The following is a 25683-nucleotide window of genomic DNA, read 5'->3' on the forward strand; positions in this document are numbered from 1 at the left end:
CTGACAATACTGATCTCCAAAATGGCACCGCTGGCATCAAATCTGTGTTACACAATGATTAACTTCATGATCTGCCTACTCTACATACTTCAGATGTTCCCTATACATACGCACTAACAGCCTCACCAAAATGGCATCCGTAACGTCAAAAAAAGGTGCTACAGAGCTGAAGTTCGCGGCCGCAGATCTTGGGACTTGAAGATGTCATCCTCATGGACAGAGCAACAGTTGGGCAGTGAATGTGCCTCACATAGAGGCTTATGGAAGTCCAGCAATGTAGTGGTTAACAGTATTGGTTTTTAAGCATACTGTTCCAGTAATATTGATAACTGCTGGATATTTTTCAAAGTGTCTCAATAGCAATATAACCTTCCATGGGCAGTTTAGTTAGCACACATCCCTTTCATGTCATGCCTATGCTAAACAGGAAAAATCATCAATATACTAGCCAACTCTTACATTAGGCTGGAAATTGGAGCCAGATTTCAAACAAATTCTCCTGACTCAGCTTCACTGAGTATTTTATTTTTCATCATTAGGTAGTTTCCATAGCACTTCAACTTACATGAGAAGTGGTTGGGTAGACTGCCCCCTGTTTCCCCACGGGGAGGCTGAATTGGATTGTGATTAGAAAGAAACCCAGGTGTTTTCCTAAATCCAAAATTTGGGGACCTGTATGGGACGGTCATTTTCTGGGCCTAGATTGACAAGCTGCTTGGTGATCTTTTGATTCAATGCAGCATTTTTTCCAGTGGAGCGTTGCACATGAATATGTGCAAGAATGTGCCCTCCCACCAAAGCTTTATAGAAACTCCCAACTAAACATTTGAATGCTTCAGAAGGTTAAAATATGCCTCCTGCTGATTTATACAAATAATCTACAATTGGGATCTAAAGCATGTGAAATAAGAACTTAACACTACCACCACCCACCCCCACCCCTCCAAAGTAGACAAGCAATCGACTTAGAAGAGGAAGGAAAATCTAAAAGGGTGTCATTTTTGTTCGAAGTACTTCTGCATTTTCAGCAGAAGAAAATATTCGCCTCAGGAGAATTCTGACTGACTTTTTTAGAAAGCATGCTTTTTCTTAACAGCACACAGGCCCTTCTATCAGGACTCCCTCCCAGCTCAGCCACTCTGGGAATATCAACAGTGGGAATGTCCCAATGCTGCTCTGGATGCGTAAATTCTTTTTTATAGAACAGCACAACTTTGAGCAGAGTATTTTCCTAAAATTTGATTCCTTTTTAAGGAATACTTAAAGAATGACTCCACCCTAGAGGGTGGTGAATGCTCAGTTGTTGAGTATATTCAAGGCTGAGATTGATAGATTTTCGGACACTTGGGGAACCAAGGGATATGGGATAGGGGGGGAAAATGAAGATCAGCCATGATCTCAGTGAATGGCAGAGTAGGTTCGAGGGGTCATATGGCTTACTCCTTCCATTTCTTATGTTCTTATAATTGGGTAAAGAATAAAGCATTCTAATATCTAATATAATGACAGAGCACTTTTATTGAATTGCATTCAAGTCAATGTAGTAGCTTCAACAGATGTTTGCAAGAAAACTCCTCAAATATCGTTGTGTTTCTATTTGGTTCCTGGAAATTAAGTATGAGCTTTTTTTCCCTTAACCACTACAGGTGCAACTCTTCACTGTTCATCTGTTCAGGATATGCCTTTTTATAGCAAATGTTAAAATTATATAAAAGTGTCGTTCATTTTACTCATGTTTTACATCCTGGCGTAGGAAAATGAACTCTGCATAAGTTCCCATCAGCAAGATCAGCTCAGAAACCGGAATAATTTTCAGCATACTTTCTGTTTAAATGCAATTCAGGAAATTTGGTGCCAGTATTACGTCTCTGTGTATCAGAATGAATTTCTACATCAATGCCACAGGGTGTCATCATCTCATTCAGTTCCAACTTTGTCAGAATTTTGAAGATAGTAAATTAATCTTTGGCAGGTTTGGACACCCTTGGTCTTGAAGCAGTTTTTCTGTCATGCCTGGACTTTGTCATGTAACCTGGAGCTACGTTCAATGCGTTCATGCCTAGTTATACTCATTAATTCATAATTTTGCTGTACTTTACCCTTGCTGAACCCAGTGAAATTCACACCAGGGCCGGAACTTTACGTTGAAGGCCTGCTAACTGACCCGAACCCGACGACATGTGTCAGGTACGGGTCGGGTCGGGCCGCTCTTCCGGGTCCGGCTTACGGGCTCAGGTTGGGTCGGGCCGCGTCCGAATCGGACACATACAGCAAGAAATGTTAAAGGTAAAAAACCTACCTGAGCTGGGAGTCTGGGATGTCAAAGAAGGAATCTCCGAGTCTGCACAGTGAGCTGGTGAGCATCTCTATGACGTCATCACGCTCATGCTGCAGCTTCCTGAAGATTGGGAGTTGCAAGGTAAGTAAAGGGAACATTCCGGTGGTCGGGTTGGGCTCGTGTCGGGGTCGGGTCGGGCGCAGGAAAAACTGGAGGGACTCAGGCCAGGTCGGGCTCAGGTCCGATGTCGTCCTGTCGGGTTTGGGTCGGGTTTTTTTTCCCTGACCTGAGCTGGCCTTTACTTTACGTTGGGCAGGAGGCCCTGCCCACTGGCTAAAAGGTCGGGGGCTAGTCTGCCTCCACTGGACCTGAGGAACCATGCCAGGATTTTACGCTCCCCAGGCTCTTAATTGGACTTGGGCGAGACTTCCACCTCTCTGAAGTAGGAAGACCCACCTCCAAGAGCTACCAGCCAATCAGCAGGCCGGCAGCTCTCAATCCCAGCAGCACCTCTCGGAATCGGGGACAATCGGCCGGGCCCTGGCGAGACGGCGGTGGGGCGTCATTGGTGGGGGGGGGGGGAAAAGAGCGACTTTTTTCAGTGAGGGCGGTTGGGGCTTTGGAGGGGGCCCTTCGTGGGGCACAGGGTGCCAGATCAGGAAGGCCCAGCCCCCAGCCTGCAAAGAGGCCACCTGGCTTTACCTGGCAGCCTTCCGTCAGGCCTAAGGCATCCGCCGGCTGCTGGTAAAATACCGGCAGCGGCGGGAGCAGGCCCTTAAGTGGCCACTTAAGGGTCTTGATTGGCCTGGGGCAGGTGGGCAGTTTCTCGCCGCTGCCACTACTGGTAAAATTGCAGCAGGGGTGGGAAGGCACGGGAAAGGCACCCCTGCCTCCCACTCAATTTTATGACCCTTACCCCACCACCTACTCCTGTTGGGGGTGGGGGGCATAAAACTCCAGCCAATGTAACACCAGGCAAATATCAAATATTCATTTGGACCCATACCCCCATTCTGAGCTGGCAATCCCACCCATGAATAGCGTTTCAAATAGTCCCAAGCTCATCGATCCCTGCTTAATTAGAAGAACTTGCATTTATTTTGTACATTTAAAAGACCTCAGGGCATCGCAGAGCAATTTACAGTCAATGAAGTACTTTTTAAAAGTAATCACTGCAGGGAAATGTGGCAACCATTTGCAAGGTACCACAAACAGCAATGAAAAAGTGATCAGATCATCTGTTTTACTGATGTTGGTTCAAAATTCTATCATATGACAAAGGTAGAACTGAATGCAGTGATGCCACCCTGTGGCACTGATGTAGAAATACATTCTGATACATAGAGGCACAATACTGGCACCAAACTTATTCAGTGCAATGGCATCTTTCGCAAGACTCCTTCTCAACTGCCTCCTCCCCATGGCTGAAGAGCTCCTACCAGAATCACAATGTGGATTCCGTCCATCAAGAGGCACAGTGGACATGATCTTCAAGGCAAAACAACTCCAAGTAAAATGTAGGGAGCAGCACCAACCTTTATACATGGCCTCTTTGACCTCACAAAGGTCTTCGATTCTATCAACCGAGAGGGATTATGGAACATCCTCCTCAAATCTGCCAAAAGATCTGCCACTGACCCAATCCGAATGCAAAATGGGGTCAAGCAAGGCTGTGCCATCGCACCAATGCTCTTTTTCATCTTCCTCGCCGCAACACTTCACTTCATCTCCTTGAAGCTCCCTGCGGGTGTAGATCTACTCTACAGGATGAGCGGGAAACTATTTAATCTACGTTGCCTCCAGCCCAGAATCAAGGCCACTCCAATCTCTGTCTTTGAGCTCCAGTATGCTGACAACACTTGCATATGCACACACTCAGAGATCGAGCTTCAAATCCTTGTCAATGCGTTCATGGAGGCATATGAAAGAATGGGCCTCAAGCTAAAAATCCAGAAGACAAAGGTCCTCTACCAGCCTGCTCCTACAGTGCAACACTGACCACCGACTCTCAAGATCCAATGTGGATCACTTCTCATACCTTGGGAGCCTCCTCTCAGCAAGGGCAGACATCGACGATGAAACTCAGCATTGCCTCCAGTGTGCCAGCGCAGCCTTCGGTCGTCTGAGGAAAAGAGTGTTTGATGACAAGGACCTCAAACCTGGCACCAAGCTCATGGTCTACAGGGCCACAGTGTTACCTGCCCTCCTGTATGCGTTGGAAACATGGATACTGTAAAGCAGACATCTCAAAGCCCTGCAGAGATATTACCAGCGGTGCCTCCGCAAGATACTGCAAATTCAGTGGCAGGACAGGCACTCCAATATCAGTGTCCTTTCTCAGGCCAACATCCCTAGTATCGAGACACTGGTCATGACTAGTCAGTTACATTAGATGGGCCACATTGTCCACATGCCTGACACAAGACTCCTGAAACAAGCTTTCTACCCCCAGCTCCATCATGGCAACAGGCCACCAGGAGGGCAGAAGAAACGTTACAAGGATGTCCTTAAAGCCTCCCTGAAAAAATGTGACATCTCCACTGATTCATGGGAATCTCTTGCCCGAGACTGCCCAAAATGGAGAAGCATCATCTATGAAGGTGCCAGCCAGTTCAAACAACGTCAACATGCCCAGGCAGCGACCAAGTGCAAACAGTGGAAGGAGCATTTGGAAATTCAAGCATCCCATTCACTCGCCTCACCAAACACCACCTGCCCCACCTGTGGCAGAGTGTGCGGATCCAGAATTGGACTATTCAGTCACCTAAGGACCCACATCTCCGGAGTGGAAAAAAGTTATCCTCGTTCCCGAGGGACTGCCAAGGAGAAGAAGAGAAGAGAGATCTTTTACAGCCATCTGAGAAGGCAGTTGACATCTCGGAGATTTCTTGCTTCAGAAAAATGGCACCTCCGACAATGCAGCAGTTCCTCAGCACTGCACTGGTGCTGCCCTAAATTATGTGCCCAATTCTCAGCGGTTGGGCATGAGCCCATAACTTTGTGTGTTGCTATCACTGAGCTAAAGCTGACACCTAAATATGCATAACAAAATTTAGAACCAAAGCACTACCAAGTATTGAGATCTCACATGCCTAACACACATCAGTAGCATCACAACTTTCGAAGCTTTCACACATCAAAAGCTTCACAAATATGTACGGATAACTATTATCATTGACTCAACCACTATCCTTTCAGTTAAGGAAGCTGTTTGACTCAAATATTCCACTGACGAAATGTGAACCAATCATTAACCAGTTCCCTTTCAGGTAGGAAATGTGACGTATCAATAACCAGCAACTATCACAAGATCAACCAAACAATGAAGTTATCCTTTTTTCCCCAAAGCTATTATTATTGAAGAAACAAGTATTATTAAGTCAAGCAAATTGCTATAATTTTATTCATGATGTTTCCTCACTGCAAAATACACACATATATAAAAAAAATGTGTAGACATATGGTAAAAATGAAGCCATTCTAAAAAAGGAACTTGGGTTACAAATAATGCATAATAAACCACTTTTTCTCCACTATCAACCATCTTCTTAAACCTCTCTCCCCTCCCCTTCCCACCCTTACCTCCAACGCATCTAAGGAGCTTATGGTTTTCTTATTCATCAAGATAGGGACCATCTCTTCAGCTGCTTCTGCTGTATTCCCCCTCGCCTATGTCCACGAAGCCAAACTTCCACCCAGTCCCACCCACTCTAGCTCTGAAACTCAGTCTCATGTTCTCTAGTTACTGCCCCCACACCACCATCCCCCACCCCCCTCCCCCCGCCCCAACACAGCACCTATCCTCCTCTATCTCCATGCTCATCTCATCCACAAGACTTGCATCTTGCTTCCTCAACCCCATTCTCACTGAACTTCTGATGATCTAACTTGCCTTTCTGGGCCACACATTTGCCAATACTATATACTGTAAATGGTTCCCTATCCACAGGCAATGTCCCACTTTCTTACAAGATCGCCATCACTAACCCCTCGTCATTAGTTACCATGCCATCTCAAAATTCCCCTTGCTCTCCAAGGCCTCCGAGTATGCTGTTGCCTGTAAAATCCATTTACACCTGTCCAACCAAGTTGTGCTTGAGTCCCTCCAGCTAGGTTTCTACTGCTTCCAAAGCACCAAGTCAATCCTGACAAAAGTCATAAATGACATTTGCTACACCGGTTTCCTATCCCATTCACAATAAATGTAAAGTCCTTGTCCTCAAATCCCTCTATAACTTTGCTAGACTCTTAAGTCAGCAATCTCCTCCAGACTTAATTCCCATCACTTCAATCTTGTGACTCTGACTTCATGTGCATCTCCCTGTCCCCACCGTTTTGTCCCACAATTATAAGTACAGCCTTTAGCTGCCGAAGCTCTACGCTCTGGAATTTATACCCTAAACCCCTCCACCTCACTACTCCTTTAAAAAACTCCTCAGAATCTGTCTTCTCGCCTAAACCTGTAATCATTCCTAATTCTCCTTTAGTCTCCTTCCTCTCACATTAATCTGTAAAGAGTCTTCAAACATTTTGAATTTTATAAATGCAAGCTGTTGTTATTCTACATCGCAAAATCTGCATCTTACTGAGCACAAGATTCACAAAAAGTGGAATTTTAAAAAAATTACTCCCTTCACCAAGTACGGAAAGCAAATTACTATTCACTTTTGACAGCGATGAATCAATTGTGGGACATCATGACAAAAGCTATATCAATGCGCCCCATATCTTGTCCAGGTAAATTAGTGTCTGCCATTGAGTTAATGCAACTGAGTGAGAGAGCGATAATATATGAGCCATGGGCTTTTGAGAGCTCTATACCCATGAGAGAGGTACAGCTTTAAAAAACTGTGCAAAATGTCAGAATAACCAAGGCAAGGCAGTGTAGCTTTAAAAAATCTTTAAAGACAATTAAGGTCAATCAGAAACAAACCCTCGCTTGGAAGAATGAAAGGCAGGGAAATAGTTCAGTTAGGGTGGCACAGTGGCGTAGTGGTTGGGCAGCATAGTGGCGCAGTGGTTAGCACCGCAGCCTCACAGCTCCAGCGACCAGGGTTCAGTTCTGTGTACTGCCTGTGCGGAGTTTGCAAGTTCTCCCTATGACCCCATGGGTTTCCACCGGGTGTTCCGGTTTCCTCCCACAGCCAAAGACTTGCAGGTTGATAGGTAAATTGGCCATTGTAAATTGCCCCTAGTGTAGGTAGGTGGTAGGAGAATGGTAGGGATGTGGTAGGGAATATGGGATTAACATAGGATTAGTATAAATGGGTAGTTGTTGGACAGCACAGACTCGGTGGGCCAAAGGGCCTGTTTCAGTGCTGTATCTCTAAATAAATAAATAAATTAGGGGCTGTAGAGAAAGGAGCGGAGGGTGAGATGATGTATGCTGGAAAGTAATCCCGGTTACTGTTTTGTTCATTGCTACACCTAAAGACACAACTGCCATGGATGAATAAACGTCACTTGTTTTAAACATTAAACTCTAGTCTGTCTCTAATTGACCATTGGGTCTTAGGCCTACTTTAGCCTGCTACACTAAATAATTACTGATGGTCTACAGCTTCTGGATATGGTTAAAATATAATAATCATACATCAGGAGGCTACATTAATAATTGATCTTAAACACTTACCATAAATGACATGGTTCTCTTGAGGTACTGGCCTCAGAATCTGAAAAGTAATCAAATTATAAGTTAAATGGCCATAACTTAATTTGATAATATGATTCAGTTGTATAAAGTAAAATTTTAACATTCAACCCATGATATTCAAACTTTAAGCCTTAGAACTGCTGCAATTTTTATAAGGTCCAGATAATTTTCTTACCTCCAGCAAAAGATTTTACTTCCACAGGCAACCCACAGTCCCTATAATCTGAAAGACGGTTCACAATCCCTATGTCATATTTGAGTTAGAGGCCGGAATTTTACACTGGGCGGGAGGCCTGGCCAAAAGGTTGGGGGCGAGTCTGCCTCTGCTGGGCCTGGGGAGCCATGCCAGAATTTTACGCTCCCCAAGCCCTTACTTGGACTTGGGCGGGACTTACACCTCCCTGAGGCAGTAAGTCCATCCTCCAAGAGCTGCCTGCCAATCAGCAGACTGGCAGCTCCCACTCCCAGCAGTACCACTGGGAGCAGTGGCCACTGCTGGGACTGCACCCAGCCAACAGTAGGATCATGGACATCCGCTCCAGAAGAGAGGTTAGTTTTGGGGCCTTGCCAGGGACAATTGGCCGGGCCCCGGCGAGGCAAGGGCGGGGGGGAAGGTTGGTTGGGGGGGATGCAGGCAGACTTTATTTCATTGGGGGCGGTTCGGGCTTTGGGGTGGGCCCTCTGTGGGGCACAGGGTGCCCAATCAGGTGGGTCCACCCACCTCCAGTCAGCAAGGAATTTTTGTGAAAGACACAAGATAAATGAGAGGAGTTGTTATATTCCAGACAAAATGTTTCAGTATTTCTAGCACAGGACTTAATCAAATGAATCAACCTTGTTTTCATAAGGTGCATACCTGGCTCCCATGTTTTACTGGTGAAAGAATGAGAATGTTGTCTCCCTCGGATCCAACATTTGAGACCATAGGCCCATTCTGCAGACACTTATCAAACTCCTCACGTCGCTCCCAACTGTTGAGTACAACTCCATCTGTACCATCATACACAATATGGCAACTTTCTCTGTGGTCCATAGAACTTGATGGGGTACTACAGTTCTTTTCACGTTTGTTGGGTGGAGACTGCAAATCATAATTTGATTTGTAAGATGGTTTTCTGATCATGCGTTCAAAGCTGGGTTTCAACCGAGGAACAAGACGCCAGATTAAAACAATGATCTGAGTGTGACAGTTTCTGTAAAGGAGCAAATAACAAAGCATTAAAAACAAGCAGGTGATGATGCTTAAAAGGAAGATTTTCTATTTGTGCACTCCTGGTACAGGGCCTCATCCACATAGATATTGGGAAATTGCACATGATCAGCTCATTATTTTCCATCCATAATTTACCCTTTACTGTCCAATGCAACCAATTGTACTGGAAACTTCATTAAAATCAACTAAATCTCCAGTGTAGTATCCCCAATAGTTTACTTTAGTGATATCATTCATGCTTGAATATTTAAGGCAATAAAAGCACCAATGTTGTTGTACAGGAGATCTATATATTATAAATTAATGCAAGGATGTATTATATACTATGAAGACAAATGCAGCACCATAAAGCATGCAGTATAAGTGCATACTAAGGACGAGGGAACATAAATTTGAGAAGGATGAACCAAAATGGATTATGACAACACAAAGTGAAATAATTAAGAAAAACAAACTACAAGGCTTATAAAAAGAAAGGTGAGTGAAACCACTGGGAAAATACTGGAACCTTCAAAAATGTTAAAAGGCAGCTCATATGACAAAAGGAAATTAGAAATGAGTGTAGCTGTAGAAGCCAAACACAACATTCAGAAATACTCCCAATCTTATAGCAATAAAACTGTTTTCAAAGACGAACTGAGGTCACTGAAAAGTGTAAATGGGACTGAAGCTGAGAATAAATTAAAATAAATTAACATTCCAAATGATTACTTGATGAACGTTTTCACCAGAGAAAAAACTAATAGCATGCCACTCATCGCAGGATGTTCCATAATCAAACTTAGTGGCCTATAAATTCTGAGGGACCATGTGAAATAGATTCTACCAGCTCATTATAAGGCATGCAACCACCACTGCTCACACTATTCATTAGCTGCATGTCTGTGTGGGGGTGGGAAATTGGGCTTTTTTTTCCTTTTAGGAAGCTTTTATACCCCAGGCCTCTTTTATATATTTGTCTTTATTCCTTAGGCCCCCCCTTACATGCATTTTATAAAATAACTTTATTAAAATCAAATAAATAAAACAAAAACTCAAACTAAAATAGCATTTTCAGCATCGTTGATGCACTCCAGTGTCTGCGGTACCCACCGATCACAGAAGGACTCAAGTGATTGATGTCAATTAACGGCTGTCAGCACCGCTTAAATGGGAGGTGCACTCTGGCTGCAGACAAGGAGGAACAAGTCTGAAGAAATAAATGGATGCATGACCTGCAGATCAGGCCCGCAGGTTCTCCTATGCCACGCTAGACCAGGCAGCAGACAGGAGGAAGATCCTGTTCCCAGGATCAGAGGGCAGATAGCCCTCCAGGTAACACCTGTCTCCAATGGGATGAGATTGCATAGGAGATTAATGTCAGGAGGTTAGGCCCTGGACATGGCTGCTATGTAGAAAAAAGTTTAATGACCTCACCAAAGTTGTCCAGGTAAGAATCCTAACTCTCAGTTCTCTCTCATTCACAGTTCATACCTCCACCACCTGCTGGTTCACTACTCACAATATTCCCCTCCCCCCTCTTGCATTCACTCTTCCTCCAATCACTGCACTAGTTCACTCTATCCACTTCTTCTCATACTCACCACCACCTACTCTCGCCACTATTACAACCATCACTTCCTCACACCTCTTATCTTATATGCAATATATAAAGTATTCCAGCATGACAGGCACATAATCTAAACACCTCTCAAGCCTGTCATTAACTTCTTCTCAGGAGAAGGTTGCCCACAACTTGTGGCAGGAGGTTGCAACTGATGGAGGTTGAGTTCACCTGCACATTCTGTATCCTGTGGAAGCCAACTGCTGCCATAGTAGCTTGGTAACATAGTAACTTAGCCAGTTGCTTAGCTCTCGGGGGGCAATGTTGACAGGGGCTATCAGAGTGTCAGATCACTCCTGAATTCTGCTATTGCACACAGCAGTAGGTGTTTTGAGGTGTAGTCCCAGTAGAGTCGCCTTGGCTCCATGGAAGAGGTGCCAACTATCCCCTAAGAATGAGTGCATGCCTGTTCCCCTGCCACCCATTCCAACAGTGCCCTTGTTAGTGCCACATAACCAACTGAGCCAGACTGTCTTGGTCCATGCCAAGATGCTGCATCTGTAGCAGGACCCTCAGGGTCCAGAGCTGCTCAAGATAGCCTACCATGCCCATCTGAAACATCCTCAATGGAAGCTCAACAGCCTTTCATCTCCTAAGCTGTAAACCTCGTAGGAACATTGGGGTAGATAAATGAGCACCCAAGACAAGGATGATTCTTAATAATTCCAGCTGAATATTAGGCACAGATCAAACTGAATAATTGCATTTTTTAATGACTGGCTTTAGTGTTAGTGTAATATTACTTGTATGTGGAAATTTAAAATAAGGAATTACAATTTTCATCCTGAAGATAATTCATTTTGTCATGATTCAAAATATTTACCCAGTCACAAACTCTGTTCCCTTGCCGCCAACTCCATCCCTCTCCTTGGAAGCTGTATGAGGCTGAACCAGACTGTATTCTTGGTGTCATATCTGACCCAGAGATGAGCTTCCTCACATATCCACATTAAGACCACCCATTTCTACCTAAATAACTTTACCTGACTCTGTCCTTGCCTCAGCTTATCTGCTGCTGAAACCCTCAACTATACTTTATTACCTCTAGAAATGACTATTCTAATGGGTTCCTGGCTGGTCTCCCTTGTTCTACTGTCAACAAACTAGAGGTCATTCAAAACTCTGTTGACCATATCCTAACTCATACCAAGTCCCACTCATCCATATCCTCTGTGCTTGCTGACCTATATTGGTTTGCAGTTAAGCAGCGCCTCGATTTTAAAATTCTTATCCTTGTTTTCAAATTCATCCCTGGTCTCGTCCCTCCCTTACCTGTGATTTTCTCCAGCCTTACTGCCCCCAAGATCTCTGCACTCCACCGATCCGGGCCTCTTAAGCATTCCTGATTTTAATCATCCCACCATTGGTATCCATGCCATCGGCTGCCAAGGCCCTAAGCTCTGGAATTCCCTGTTCAAATCTTTTTACCTCTCTTCCTCCTTTAAGATGCTCCTTAAAACCTATCTCTTTGACCAAGCTTTTGGTCATCTGGCCAAACATGGTTGTGTCCAATTTTTGTTTGATAACGTTTGTAAAGCATCTTACCTTGGGAGGTTTTAATTACATTAATGGCACTATATAAATACAAGTTCTTGCAGCTGTCATTATATGAAAAAGCATTTAAGAGGCATTTACTTTTTAGTTGACAAATGATCTGTGCACTCATTGATTAATGACATACCATTTACAGCACAGCCATCCTACTTAGGTTTTACCTTATTGCATGAGCGAGCTCCACACATTTCCACTGTTCCACATGCTGTCCATTCAGCTGTAATAGAGTATCTAATGATTGTAACCCTGCTTGATCAGCTGGGCCACCTAAGAAAAATCAACAAAACTGCAATAATTAAGAATGTGTGATTACTTGGACGGAACAAATATTCAATCAGCTTTATCTGCATGTGGCATTTCAAGTGTAAATTGAAACAATTCTTTCAGCTGCAAGTTTAGAAATAAGTTCTGAAAAGGAAATTAGAAATATAGAAATGTACTGTCAAAGTAAAATATAAAATATAAAAAGGCAATACTCAATCTTAAACCCATCCATGTATATCTGTAAGTCCCTGCTAAAAGACAGCTTTGAGCTTGGCCTGATTTCCATAGTTGTGGTTGCGAATTAATACAGAATAATTAAAACAAGAACAGTACACCAAGATCATTTTATAATATTGGCAAATTTGAAATGACGAAACCTCTTCTGACAGTGCACTAAGTATTTGTATTTAAATTGAAAATACAAAGCAATCACTGATATAGAAATTCTTATTTTAAAGGCAGGGACTACACCGCATTTTCAGGTGACTGAATAAAGAGATTTTTTTTTCATTTTGCCTAAACCACCAACAAACTTTAAATGTCTTGCCTGGGTCTACTGCTTGCACACGAACAGGAGCATCGCAGCAAATTGTGAAGCCAAAGCCATCTTTTCCTCGTGGGATTGTAACCTGAAACACATTGCAAAAAAAACTTGTGATATAAAACTTAAGAACTTTCAAAGAATCAAGTGCTGATAATATATATTAACTAAAAGCTTATTTATAAAATCATTGGCAGCTGTATAATACATCTATTTTGCCGAACAATTGCAACATTATCAATATGAGAATAGTCGGATTTTCAGGCATAAAATGAGTAATACTGGCTGAAAAAAGGATCCTGCATATTTTCGTGGCAATTGATAAAAAAAGAAAGCTGCTAATTTCCCTAGGGAATACTCCCATATCTGTGCATTAGGGAGGACGGCGAGTAGGGCAAGCAAAAGGATGATTTAACTGGTGGTAACTTGATTTAAATACCTTGATGAAATTCTGATGACTCCATTTGATTTCTATATTTACTAACATTCATGTGCATTGAACACCGAGGGCCATATTATATTCCGAAGACAGGGGTCCAGGCGGCAGGCCGAAAGGTCCTCCATCTGACCACTGTTGCAATTTAGCGGTGGGCAGCCAATTAACTGCCCGCCGTGAAAGATCTGTTCCTTAAAGGATGAGCTCCTGCCTCCAGCGCTGCCCGCCAATTGGATATTGCAGGAGACATGCAGTGCCAAGATGTCAGAGACCCCAGGACTCGGTGAGTGAGGTCAGGGTGGTGGTGAGCAAATTTTGAAAGATAAAGGCATTAAAAATGTATCATAAAAACAACAGCAATGTGCATTTTTGTGAAGAAGCTTTAAATGAGAAGAGTAATTTATTGATTTACATTTTGTCGTCACTATATTGAAAACTGATTTAGTGACATACCCGGCATTGTTTTTTCTTGCATAAGTAGTCAATCTCTGCCCGCACACTTGATGTAGTGATGCAGAGTATTCTGGATAGATGTCTATCTTTCAGGAGACCTTGATCTCTATCCCCTTTCTCCCTGTGCTGTGTGTGTGTCTCGTTCTCTCTTCCCTGCCCCCTCCCCTCTAGGACTAGGGGACACAGATTGAAGGTTTTGTGCAAAATATGCAGGGGAAATATGAGGAAGCACTTTTTTATGCAGCAGGTGGTAATGACCTGGAACTCACTGCCCACAAGGGTGGTGGAAGTGGTGACAATCAATAACTTCAAGAGGAAGTTGGACGTCCACTTGAGGGGAATAGACTTGCAGGGTTACGGGGATTGAGCCAGGGAGTGGGACTGATTGCATAGCTCCGGGGAGAGCCGACATGGGTTTGATTGTCAGAATGGCCTCCTTCTGTGCCGTATATAAATGACTTTGACTCTCTCTCCCCTCTCTGTCTCCCTTTCCACACCCCTTCCCCTGTATCTCTCCGCCCCTACATTCCCCATGTCTCCAGTGTTCCCAGTTCCCCACTCAATGTTCCCCACTCTCTCTCTCTGCCCCCTCTGTCTCTCGTCCCTTCTCTCTCTACCCTCCATTTTCTCTCTCTTACCACCCCCCCCCCACCACCCTCTCCCACTCGCTCTCAGTTAGAGAGATTGGAACGCTCAGCAGATGGTTGGTCAGTTCTTTGAAAAAAAATCATCATCAGTTTTACAGCTGACAGCTGCTGACATCAGGAACAGCTATTTCCCAACAGACTCTGGGTTATTTGGTGGGTTTTCACTTCTATTTTTAAAAAGGCCTGTCAGAAAACCCTCGAGTCTGTTGGGAAACAGCTGTTCCTGATGTCAGCAGCTGTCAGCTGTGAAACTGACAGCGCAATAGATTTAAAAGCCGGTCTAGCAAACAGAAATTTCCCATGTGCACTCACGGTGTGGATGAGGAAAGGCCCCAGGTGCAGCTTACATCCGCGGGCCGGATTTGGCCTACGGGCCATATGTTGCACAACTCAGGTCTTAGAGATATAGCATGTTAATCGTATATTAATTGTATGCAGGTGTGGGCATTAACTGGGGATTCATTTGTGCACTTGATACTTCAAAAGAGGTATAAATAGGAACAGGGGACTGGAGTGCACCATCACAACTGGAAAGGATATTTTAGTTTGATTTTAGTTAGGTTTCCTTTTATAGTTTGTTTTTTGTTACCATATAGTGCTGGTGCCCTTTCATTAGGGTTACTTAGTCCATTCCCTTAATTTGGTTTTCAAAGGAGGTATAAATAGACACAGTGGGCTCAATTTTATGACGGGCGGATGGGAGCTGGCCACCAACGTAAAGGTTGAACCTGCATCTGCCCAGCCTGGGGATCCAACCTGCATTTTACGGGTCCCCAGGCTTTAACTGTTCAGAGGCGGGACTTCCACCTGCTTGAGGGATAAAGTCCCGCCTCATTGAGCTGCTGGCCAATTACTGAGTGGCAGCTCTCAGTTCCAGCAGCGCTCAGTTCCAGCAGCGCCACTGGGACCGATGGCCAATACTGGGCCTGCATCCCAGCCGAGGACACGGAGCCAGGACTGAGGTAAGTTTGGTTTGCCTCGCCGGGCAGATCGGTCATAGCCCGGCAAGGGTGATCGTTTGGAAAGAAAGGTCTCGGGTCCTGGGGGTGGTTGGGGAAGTGGGGGGCCGCCTTCAATCGGCCACCCTGCGCCTGACTGTCAGGCCCCCCCCCCTCCACCAATGTGCTGGAAGGCTGCCAGGTATCACTGGGCGGCCTTTCACGTCTACTGGACGCCCACTTGCCAAGGGCAAAATACCCGTGGAGGCGGGCGTAGCCCTTAAGTGGCGGTAGGTGGCAATTATAACTGTCAGGCCTCATTTGAATGCCAGTCAACAACTCTGCTATTTCAGGAAGAAAGTGGTAGCTGACTAACAAAGGAGAGACAGAGATCTGTTGGCCTGGAGACCAGCCAGTCGGCACTAAGAGAAGGCTGCTGACAACAAGATAAGGGAGGAGAAGGATTACGCAGGTATTACTCTTGCGGAAGGTGGGAAAGCTCGTGTCTGCAGAAACCCAAACTCCTGCTCCTCGTAGCGCTACTAAAGACGTTTTAACTTAAATGAGTGGGCTTCACTGGCTTCCTGACAGCCTTACCTTGCAAGGTGTCCATGATGGGTCTCCATCATGCAAGCTAAAATGCATTTGTGACCCACCTACATGATGGAACCCCAATGTGCATTTAATAATGAAGCTTCCATCGAAGCCCGGTAGATACCTTGTTAATGGCCAAAACTAGTGGCATTACAATTAAGAATCAGCCGAAATACAGTGGGAAATGGAGGTCTTTTATGTTAACTGCTTTAAAATTCCGCCATTGTATTTGAATGCCTACTGTTTGCTCCATACCGCTTCTCAATGTCAGTCTGTGACTTGTGAGGTGTTAAACCTAGTCATATGCTTCGTCTCATGCTACCTCAGTGGCAGAAGTATATGAAATCGCTGTGTGGGGATAGCAGTCACTGGGATTAAGGTGCCCCTCAACTCTTGGCAATTCTGCTATGGCATGGACAACTTAGCCCTATGTATTTTCTGCCATATGCATGCATTGGTGAGGGTTGGCAGCCATGTCTGGATTTATTGGCACAGAGAGACAGTATCATCATCTGTTCCCCTGCTCCTGGGGCCCAACTTACCATGATCATTGGTCAGCATCACAATAGACCTAATGACATCAATGAGATCAATAGAGGCAGAAAAGATTGTTAGGTCTCTACGGCATCAATCTGAGCATCAACACGAAAAACACCGACTACTCTTAAGGCCTACGGCATGGGGGGGGGGGGGGGGGGGGGCTCCAGTTCAATTCTCCCTCTAGTTGTTACATGCTCATTGATGGTCTGTAATGTTATAAAATTGTAATTGCTAGCCTGTGCAAGTGGCTTGGGAGTCATCCACCTAAGGTGATATCTGCAGCACAGTACTTGGCACCCACACACTGCTAGTTAACCAGTAACTGTGCCAATATCTGGCACTTTGAAACTATTCTTCTTCTTATAAAAAAGGTCCCATGAGATCATGATTCCCAGGGTCATCAGCTGAGGCAGGACACAAGTCGACAAGGTTCCTTCTTCTCCTCTGCCATGATCAGTTGCTCACTTGTTGTAATGTATTTAACCCAGCACACCCTTATAAACATGACTAAATCCCAGATTGGATTTAGAAGCTAACAAACTAACTTGTAAATCAAGAAAAAAAAACTGACTTTACAAAGTATCTTATTTTAAATATATCATATGGGTTTTGAAATCCCAAACCTTACATTAATTCCAATTATCTCTAGTTTACATTTTACTGACCAAAATGATATTTTGTATCGCTGATCTTCCAAAGACTGAAATTTACCCAAAGTAGAAAAATGTTGTCATTCTCCAACCATAACTTACAGTAAGTTTCAATGTAACTTTCGGACATTTTAATACTGTAAAATAAATTCTAATATTTAAGTAGAACGCACTAAATTTCATACTTCAAAATATGCCACAAGATTTAAACCAGAGTTGAAAAATAATCAAATTATTTCTGTTTTAAAGTTAGTTACATATTTTATATAAGCATACAAGCAATTTGGGAAGAAAAATTAAATGATAGTAAAAAGCATAAATATCCAAACTCACTTACTTGAATTAGGAATGCTATGATATGAATAAATCTGATAAACACCTCTTCAAAAAATGAATTAATGTACTGTACATATTATTAAATTGAGTTCATAGATGCTATACCTGTTGCCCAATTGCCTGGAGCATTGTTGAATCTTAATAGTTCGTCTTGCAATGAGATGAATGATCTCCTTTTATGTTGTAATTTCTATTTTTCTAAAACAACCACCCCTGTTTGCAGTGCTGTCTACTTTTAGAGACCTGGCTCTCTCAAAGATCTAAACATATCTTGAATATTCCATTGAATAGCTTCATTGCTTCGCATGTACAGTGAACTGTTGGACACAGAACAAATTTCCCGAAGCTGTGTGTCACTGGCTTAAAAGTTTCAGAGTGTGCTGCAGTTTAGTTGGCATAACCACCCATGGGAACCCAGATTTAGAAGAATCACAGGAAGCAACCTTTCACCTCCCAAACCTTTGGCTTCGCTGCATGCCTCTGAACGATAAGCCAGAAGGTTTCCTGACAATTTCACTCAGCAAGAAATAAACTTACTTTTATGTCTAGCTGGTTTCTATGAAGTACTTAGTATTCCCTTGGTTCCCCCTAATCTTTGCAGTCTGTTCCTTGCAATTTGTTTACATATTGGTGAGAAATGTTTATTATAGTATTCCCAATAACATAGGGCAATAAAAGGCATTGGCTAACAGTGAAAATTTAACTGAGGATTACACAGAAACTGATTCTGTACTAGGTACAATGTTGCTAATGATAACCAGATTTGTTTCAACAGTGAGCAAAAGGTTGCTTGCAGATGAAACTGAAGAAAACCTTTTTTATGTTTGATTGTCAGTGAAACATTTAAAATTCGAATGTATTTTAAAAAACCCATCCAATTATGTTTCCTCTACTTCCTCAATGCCTATGACGCAATGCTGTTTTCATGATTCATTTATATAATTAAGGATCAGGCAAAAAAAAGCTACAAGTACAAAGTGCTTTCCGGGACTGATTACTGGCAACAGTACGTTAAACAAAAATTAAAATGAGTAATATCTTCAATAACTTTTTAAATGTAAAATTCTCTAAGTGAATATTATTTAAAAAATCCAAAGTACAAAGTGTTGCACAAGAGAATTTAATCATTATGCACAAAGTGTAAACACTGTTGAATCAAGCTTCCTATTTCAACTCCAATGTTTACTTTATTATTTCCCATCTTTGTCTCACACATAAATCACAAGCAAAACATTTTTCTTAGCATAACAACCATTAATAAAAAAATGCATTGGGGACCGTTCATAAAAAAAACTTCAATATTTATGCAACATAAAATGTTCCCTACTCCAGTGCGAGGCACATATATCACAAAATAAACATAGAAACAATTTTAAATAATTTTAGTCTATATATTTATACAAGCAGTGCAGAAAGAAGCCACTTAGCACATCATGTCTTCAATGGTATTGGTCTAATCTCACCCTACTGTTTCCTCCCCGTGCTTTTTTTTCAATTAACTACCTAATTCTCTTTTTAAAGAATTTAAGAAATGCTTCAACAACAATTTGTGGCAGAGAATTCTACATTCTAACAATCCTTTGGGTGAAGAATTGTTTCCAACATCCCCTTTAATTATTTTTGTGACTGTCTTAAAAATTGTGCTCTTATTAGAAACCACATTGACCAATGGAAACAATTAATCACTATTATAACCCTTTCATGATCTTGAAAACCTCTATCAGGCTACCCTTTAACCTTCTCAGTTTTGGAGAAAAATGTTCAAACTAATCAAGTCTCTTTTCATACTATAGCCTCTCATTCCATGTAATATCCTAACAAAAATCGACTGCAGCATTCTGCTGTTTTTATAACCTTATCAAGGGTTGTCTAAAACTCTGCACAATATTCCAAATGGAGTTCAATTAAGGTTATGCATAAATTGAACATTACCACTGCACGTCTATCATCTATGCCTCCAGATACAAAACCTAGAAAATGGGCTCTGTACTGCTGCTGGTGTCAATGTTATAGAAAGGCTGAAGTGAAATAACGGCAGCCGAAATGCTTTCAGCCACCTCTGGAGCGGCCCACGCAGTCTGCCCTTACTGATAGGGCACCGGTGTGACACGCCATGCTTGCGCCAGGTACATGTACAGTGGACAGACTGTGTTGTCATGCACCCTTTAATGCTGAATTGACACATGACCTGCTATTTTGGACCACGCAAGTCCAGTTAACATCCTCTCTTAAACATTCCCATGCGTTCAGCTCTACAAAGAACTCCACCACCACAACTATGTGCTTTACTTAAAGTGACAACCATCCAACTTCCAGATGAGCTGATTTTGACCTATTTTTGCTGTTGCAGTTAATGGAAGTATGGTGTTGACTGTTATTGGAGGATTTTTTCAAACCTTTTGGATTTCATGCTAGATCTTGACAAGGAGATCAAAGGAGTTTGGATGCCTGTCAGGAAAAAGTCTGCTTCAGTAATGGAGAATATAGGTGCCAGTCCCTCTTGGATTGCAGCTGATTTGGAAATGAAGCAGAGGCAGCAAGAAGGGGAAACAGTGCGCATAAGGAGGAGGAAGACTAAGAGGTGGAGGAAAGGAGGAGTTATCCGGGACCCCACCGCTCCGGATGTCCCTGAGCAAATACTGAGACTCTGGTTTCCCTAAGATGTCATCCCAAAATCATAGTTCTCCACAATTCCTTCCTGTCACTGTCAATCCTTCTGCCATGTACCATCACAGTCCTCTTGGTCAAAATCCTGAAACAAAAGCCACCAACAAAAAAAAATCATTTCTAACAACTTTATCCAACAACACGTGCAATAACAAATACAAAACTGAATTATTCACTTTGTGCATTCCCTTTGCACCTGTCTTACAGGTTCCTTTTCCTGTCCTAGTACTCCTATGCAGTGCTAACATGGAAGGCAGCTGATTTTCATTGGGGGCAAATTGCAGATGGCCTTGCAGGATGATCTCAAGCAGCTCTGGGACTTCAGGGCTTGGCTTCAAACCACCTCAGCATCGGCGGCAGCACTCTTGGCTGACTGGCTGAAAGGCAAAAGCAAGGGCACTGGCATAGTGGCAGTGATGGGCACATGAACACAGCCATCTGAGAGAGGACAGCAGGTTCATGCATCATGGAGCCACTGCCATCTCAGCAATCCTAATAATCTGCTGGAAGACAGATTACTGGGCTGCTGTCAGTGCCTGCATGCCTCTTTGAGCACAGTTATCTGCAGCCATGATGGCAGCAGTCTGAGCTTTCACTGCAGCACTGAGGCATTGGGTGGCTTCTGCCTGTGCTGCAATGGAAGCTGAGACATTGGCCACCTGACGCTGCATCACGGCTGGGTCGGCAAGTGCTATCATGGAGTTGGCCACCACTTCCACGCTGGAAAGGATCTGTTCTGCAGGAAGCCTTGTCCCAAGTTGGAGCTGGACTATTTCTTGACAATGACAGGGGGCTGTCTGGCAGGATTGCCAATGTACCAAGTAGCTTGGTGTTCATGACCATCAGTACTCTCCTGTAGGCCGCCCCATCGAAGTCCTCATTTGAGTTCCCACCTGCAGATCTTGTCTGTGACCTCACCTTCCAGTGAACTGGCACCTGAACTATCTTTCCCCTTGGCCTGACTGGAGTCCACTTCTGCTCAGTGACTCACCAAATGCAGATTCTGACTCTATATTACCCTCCAAGGTATGCAGTGCCAGTAAGTGAGTGGTGGCTGTGAATGATCAAGTGACAGAGCTTCTTCATCAGAGGTCAGGTGTAGCTGTCCCCCTTCCTCATGGGGCTGCAGTGGCTGGGCACATGGCAGTTCCTAGTTATCTGAAAGCAGAAATGCAGAAAGTGAGGGTTGGGTGAAGGGGAGGGGAGTAGGGTGGAAAGTAAGAGGTCCACGGTCATACCATCTGCCGGTTGTACTTCATACCAGATACAGGATGAGGGGGAGGTGGGATTTGAAAAGCGGCAAAAAGCACGAACATACTGTCACCCTGAAGGTTCTTGGTGACATCAGATGCAATGGCCTCTGTCACAGCCAGTCACATGATGCGGGCTCAGGCGTGCCTTTTCCCCTTTGGTTCCACTCTGCTCATTTCTGTTATGGGCTATCTTGTCCTTCAAGAGAAAGGGAAGGATGTCAATGGGTGTGTTGCAATGTGTTTGGGTGATGTGTCTGCCATAGATGAATAGCTGGAAGTATGTGGATGCAGTGAAGGGTGGGTGTGAAGCTGGAAGCATTGGTAGGTGTGTGAGATGGAACATCTGGTGTTAGGCCTGTGTCCTGATTGCTAGAAATTGCTGATGGGTGAGTAATGGGGCTGTGGTGCATTGAGCAGTGTGACAGGTTGGTGGTGCAGTGAGTAGGAGATGTTACATGAAGATGCATGCACTGACCTTGACCACATGTGTGGGATAATTAAACTTCTTGTAGAACTGCTGCCATATCCTTGGGTCAGACTCCGGGAATTGACCTTCCTGACCACCTTCTCATCTCAGGATATGCCTTGAGGGCCTCCTGGCCCCCTGAAATTGCTTCCCTCCTCCTGTACTAATGCCTCCAGTGTCATATCAGAAAACCTGGGAGCCCTTGCTCTTGCCTGTTGCTCCATTTTCTGTGCTTCTGCTCTCCAAGTTTTCCAGACTGTCTGCAGCAACTTCTGTACAGTGAGTGCAGTTCCCCTTTAAGAGAAGCAGGCTGCCTTTAAGATGGACAAGTTAGCTGAAACATGTGCTAGCCATGCATGTTGCTAGGCCCCCTTTTCAGCATGCACCTAGTCAGCACACAACTAGAGTATTGCTTTCAATTCTGGTCACCACACTTTAGGAAGGATGTGAGAGTCCTTGAGAGGGTGCAGTGGAGATTTACCAGAATGGTTCCAGGAATGAGTGATTTTCGCTACAAGGTTAGGTCGGAAACGCTGGGGTTGTTCTCCATGGATCAAAGGGGACCGAGGAGAGATTTGACAGAGGTATACAAGATTATGACAGGTTTAGACAAGGTAGACAAGGAAAAGCTGTTCCCATTAGTTGGTGATACAAGAACTAGGAGACACAGATTTAAAGTTTTGGGCAACAGATGCAGGCAGGGATGTGCGGAACAACATTTTTACACAGCAAGTGTTAATGACATGGAACTCGCTGTCTGTGAGGGTGGTAGAAGTGGAGATGATGAATGATTTTCAAAAGGAAATTGAATGGGCACTTGTGGGGAATAAACTTGTAGGGCTACGGGGATAGAGCGGGGCAATGGGACTGATCGGATTGCTCCACAGACAGCTAGCATGGACTTAATGGGCTGAATGGCCTCCTCTGTCATAATGACTCAAGAAGCACATTTCACACTGGGCTTGTTGAAATCATTTAGATGAGGAGGCAGCATGACGTTTGTGTGCTCTCTGCCTCAATGGGACAGGGGGCGGGTTGATCGTGCATCACAATCCCTGTGCCCGAAAATGGGCCTAAATGAATTTTTCACCCCAATAATTCATTTGCCTTTGTGCTGAAACCTTCAATGATGTGTGCACATTCACACTAAGGCCCAGTACTCTGTTATGCCATTTAAGATATTACCACTTAAGGTGTACATCCTTTCCCTGCTCTTAATTCCAAAATGTATTATTTCACATTTCTCTACAATGAACTACATTAGCTGCTTATTAGCCCATCTTGCTTATCTATTTATGCCTTTCACCAATCTTGTAACAATGTGCCATACCTCCTAATTTTATGTCAGCAACACATTTTGATCTGTTCCCTCAATTCCTACATCCAAATCACTTATGTGTATAGTAAATCAGGGGAAAGATAGAAAATAATTATAGTCTCCTTGCACAATAATTACTCAAATGTTATCTTTTTACAGAAGGAGGATGTGTCAAAAATATAGCAGATATCAATATTAAAATTTTAATGAAGATATTATTTCAAGGTAGAATTGGTAGTGATAAGAATACAGCAAAAGTAATATAAAAAAATTAACTTTTTTTTATTCGTTCATGGGATATGGGCATCGCTGGCAAGGCCAGCATTTATTGCCCATACCTAATTGCCCTCGAGAAGGTGATGGTGAGCCCCCTTTTTGAATCACTGCAGTCCGTGTAGTGTTATGTAGGGAGTTCCAGGATTCTGATCCAGCAATGACGAAGGAATGGCAATATATTTCCAAGTCAGGATGGCATGTGACCTGGAAGGGAACTGCAGAGCTTTAATCTGATCCGCTGGTTGTGAGATTGCTTAGCTCTGTCTATAGCATGCCGCTTCTGCTGTTTAGCATGCATCTAAGTCCTGTGTTATAGCTTCACCAGGTTGGCACCTCATTTTCAGGCATGCCAGATGCTGCTCCTGGCATGCTCTCCTATATTTATCATAAAACCAGGATTGGTTCTTCTGACTTGATGGTAATACTAGAATGAGGGACATGCAGTTACAGATTGTGATGCAATACAATTCTGCTGTTACTGATGGCTCACAGTGCCTCATGGATGCCTCATTTTGAGCTGCTGGATCTGATATGAGTCTATCTCTTTTAGCACAATGTAGTGTCACACAACACAATCAAAAGTGTCCTCAGTGTGAAGATTTAAATAAAAGGATTCAAAATTACAAAAACAACAAACACAATCATGAAAGCGACAGAACTTTAAAATTCTATAATGAACAGTATTTTTTAAAGAATAGAATCTGAACAAATAAGTTCAGCAAATGTCAAAGTCGCTTCAGATAATGTTAAAGTTTAGATTTTATTAACAACTATTACATCTCAAATTTCAGAAGGAACTCTAACATTTTACTAAGAAATACAAGCATACCTTCAATTGCAGCATATCCTCAATACCTCTCTTCTCATTTGCTACTGTATGATTTTTCATGGCAGCTCCTGAAATAGACAAATAAAGCTTTTGGTCATTCTTAAATTTTGTCCTGTAGTTTTGGGGGAAAAAAAACTTTGCATGTACCAATGTGTTCTTGTTCACAAACCTACATCCACTCGAGTGCAATTTGTTTAACCCGCACCATCCAAAAGGTAAACATGCAATTAAAGTATTCACAAAACCATTTAGATTATATATTTTCTCAATAAACATTTTTAGGTTTGCAGGTCTCCTTTGCCTTTTGTGCCCTTCATAACCTTGCATATATTCAATAGATTGAAAATTAAGAACTGAATCGAAAAAGTGATCTATTGTTTCAAATCAGGGAAGTGCCAGAAACAATGAGAAAACTGCCAGTTGAGAAGGTGGCAGGAATCATCTGAAATGCAGTGAGAAGTAAATGAAAAATACAATTCACACAACCTTCTAGAAAACAGTTAATTGAGTTGATCAAAAAAACAAAAGTATCTATTTGTCAGTAGTTTAGAGACAATAACCTGGGCAAAATCAATTTGCATTTGGAAAGGTATCCAAATACTGGAGCACAAAAATCTAGGCTGACATTCCAGTACAGTACAGAGGGCGCAATGCACTGTAGGAGGTGCTCTCTTTTGGATGAGACATTAAACTGAGACCCCATCTGCTCTCTCAGGTGGACGTAAAAGATCCCATGGCACTATTTCGAAGAACAGTAGGGAGTTTATTCCAGTGTCCTGGCCAATATTTGTCACTCAATCAATATAATTAAGAATAGATTGTCTGATCATTATTATTACATTTGCCTGGATTTTGCAATAGTAATAATAGTGAAACTGTCAGCATTCACCATCATTACTCCTCTGAAACTGACAGCACCTTCAGGAGTCCATATGTGCGCTGTTAAATCCAGATGTTGCTGTCAAAAATTCTACACTTTTCCATACGGTGCGCTATTGAAGTCACAGCAGACTGCAATTAATTAGAAATCATTGAACTGACGAAAACTTCCACTTTTAAGCTATTAGTCTTACTGTAAAAGCTCTTGAAATAGTGACAACTTGCTGAATGAGGTATACCTGGGATTTTAAATGACATACTAAGCTCATTTTTATTGCTGAACAACCTGTCTCGT

General features: G+C 43.1%; 1 protein-coding gene across 4 annotated transcripts in view; it reads right to left on the reverse strand.

Moving 5' to 3' along the window:
- Positions 1–25683, reverse strand: part of rgs3a (regulator of G protein signaling 3a) — a 401039-nt gene that overhangs the window by 250271 nt on the left and 125085 nt on the right. For 3 of the 4 annotated variants that reach the window (XR_010969010.1, XM_068012622.1, XM_068012623.1), the window contains 5 exons: positions 24510–24577; positions 13113–13194; positions 12463–12568; positions 8788–9124; positions 7911–7950 (listed from right to left, as the gene is read on the reverse strand). Coding sequence is in view for 3 of the 4 variants with exons in the window: in XM_068012622.1 (XP_067868723.1) it covers positions 7911–7950; positions 8788–9124; positions 12463–12568; positions 13113–13194; positions 24510–24577 (633 nt within the window). In the remaining variant the exon portion in view is untranslated. Of the gene's footprint in view, positions 1–7910; positions 7951–8787; positions 9125–12462; positions 12569–13112; positions 13195–17805; positions 17989–24509; positions 24578–25683 lie in introns of those variants that run through there. The other variant, XM_068012624.1, reaches the window with a different exon arrangement.

Source organism: Heterodontus francisci, chromosome 32, assembly GCF_036365525.1.
Source record: "Heterodontus francisci isolate sHetFra1 chromosome 32, sHetFra1.hap1, whole genome shotgun sequence".
NCBI classification, from domain to species: domain Eukaryota; kingdom Metazoa; phylum Chordata; class Chondrichthyes; order Heterodontiformes; family Heterodontidae; genus Heterodontus; species Heterodontus francisci.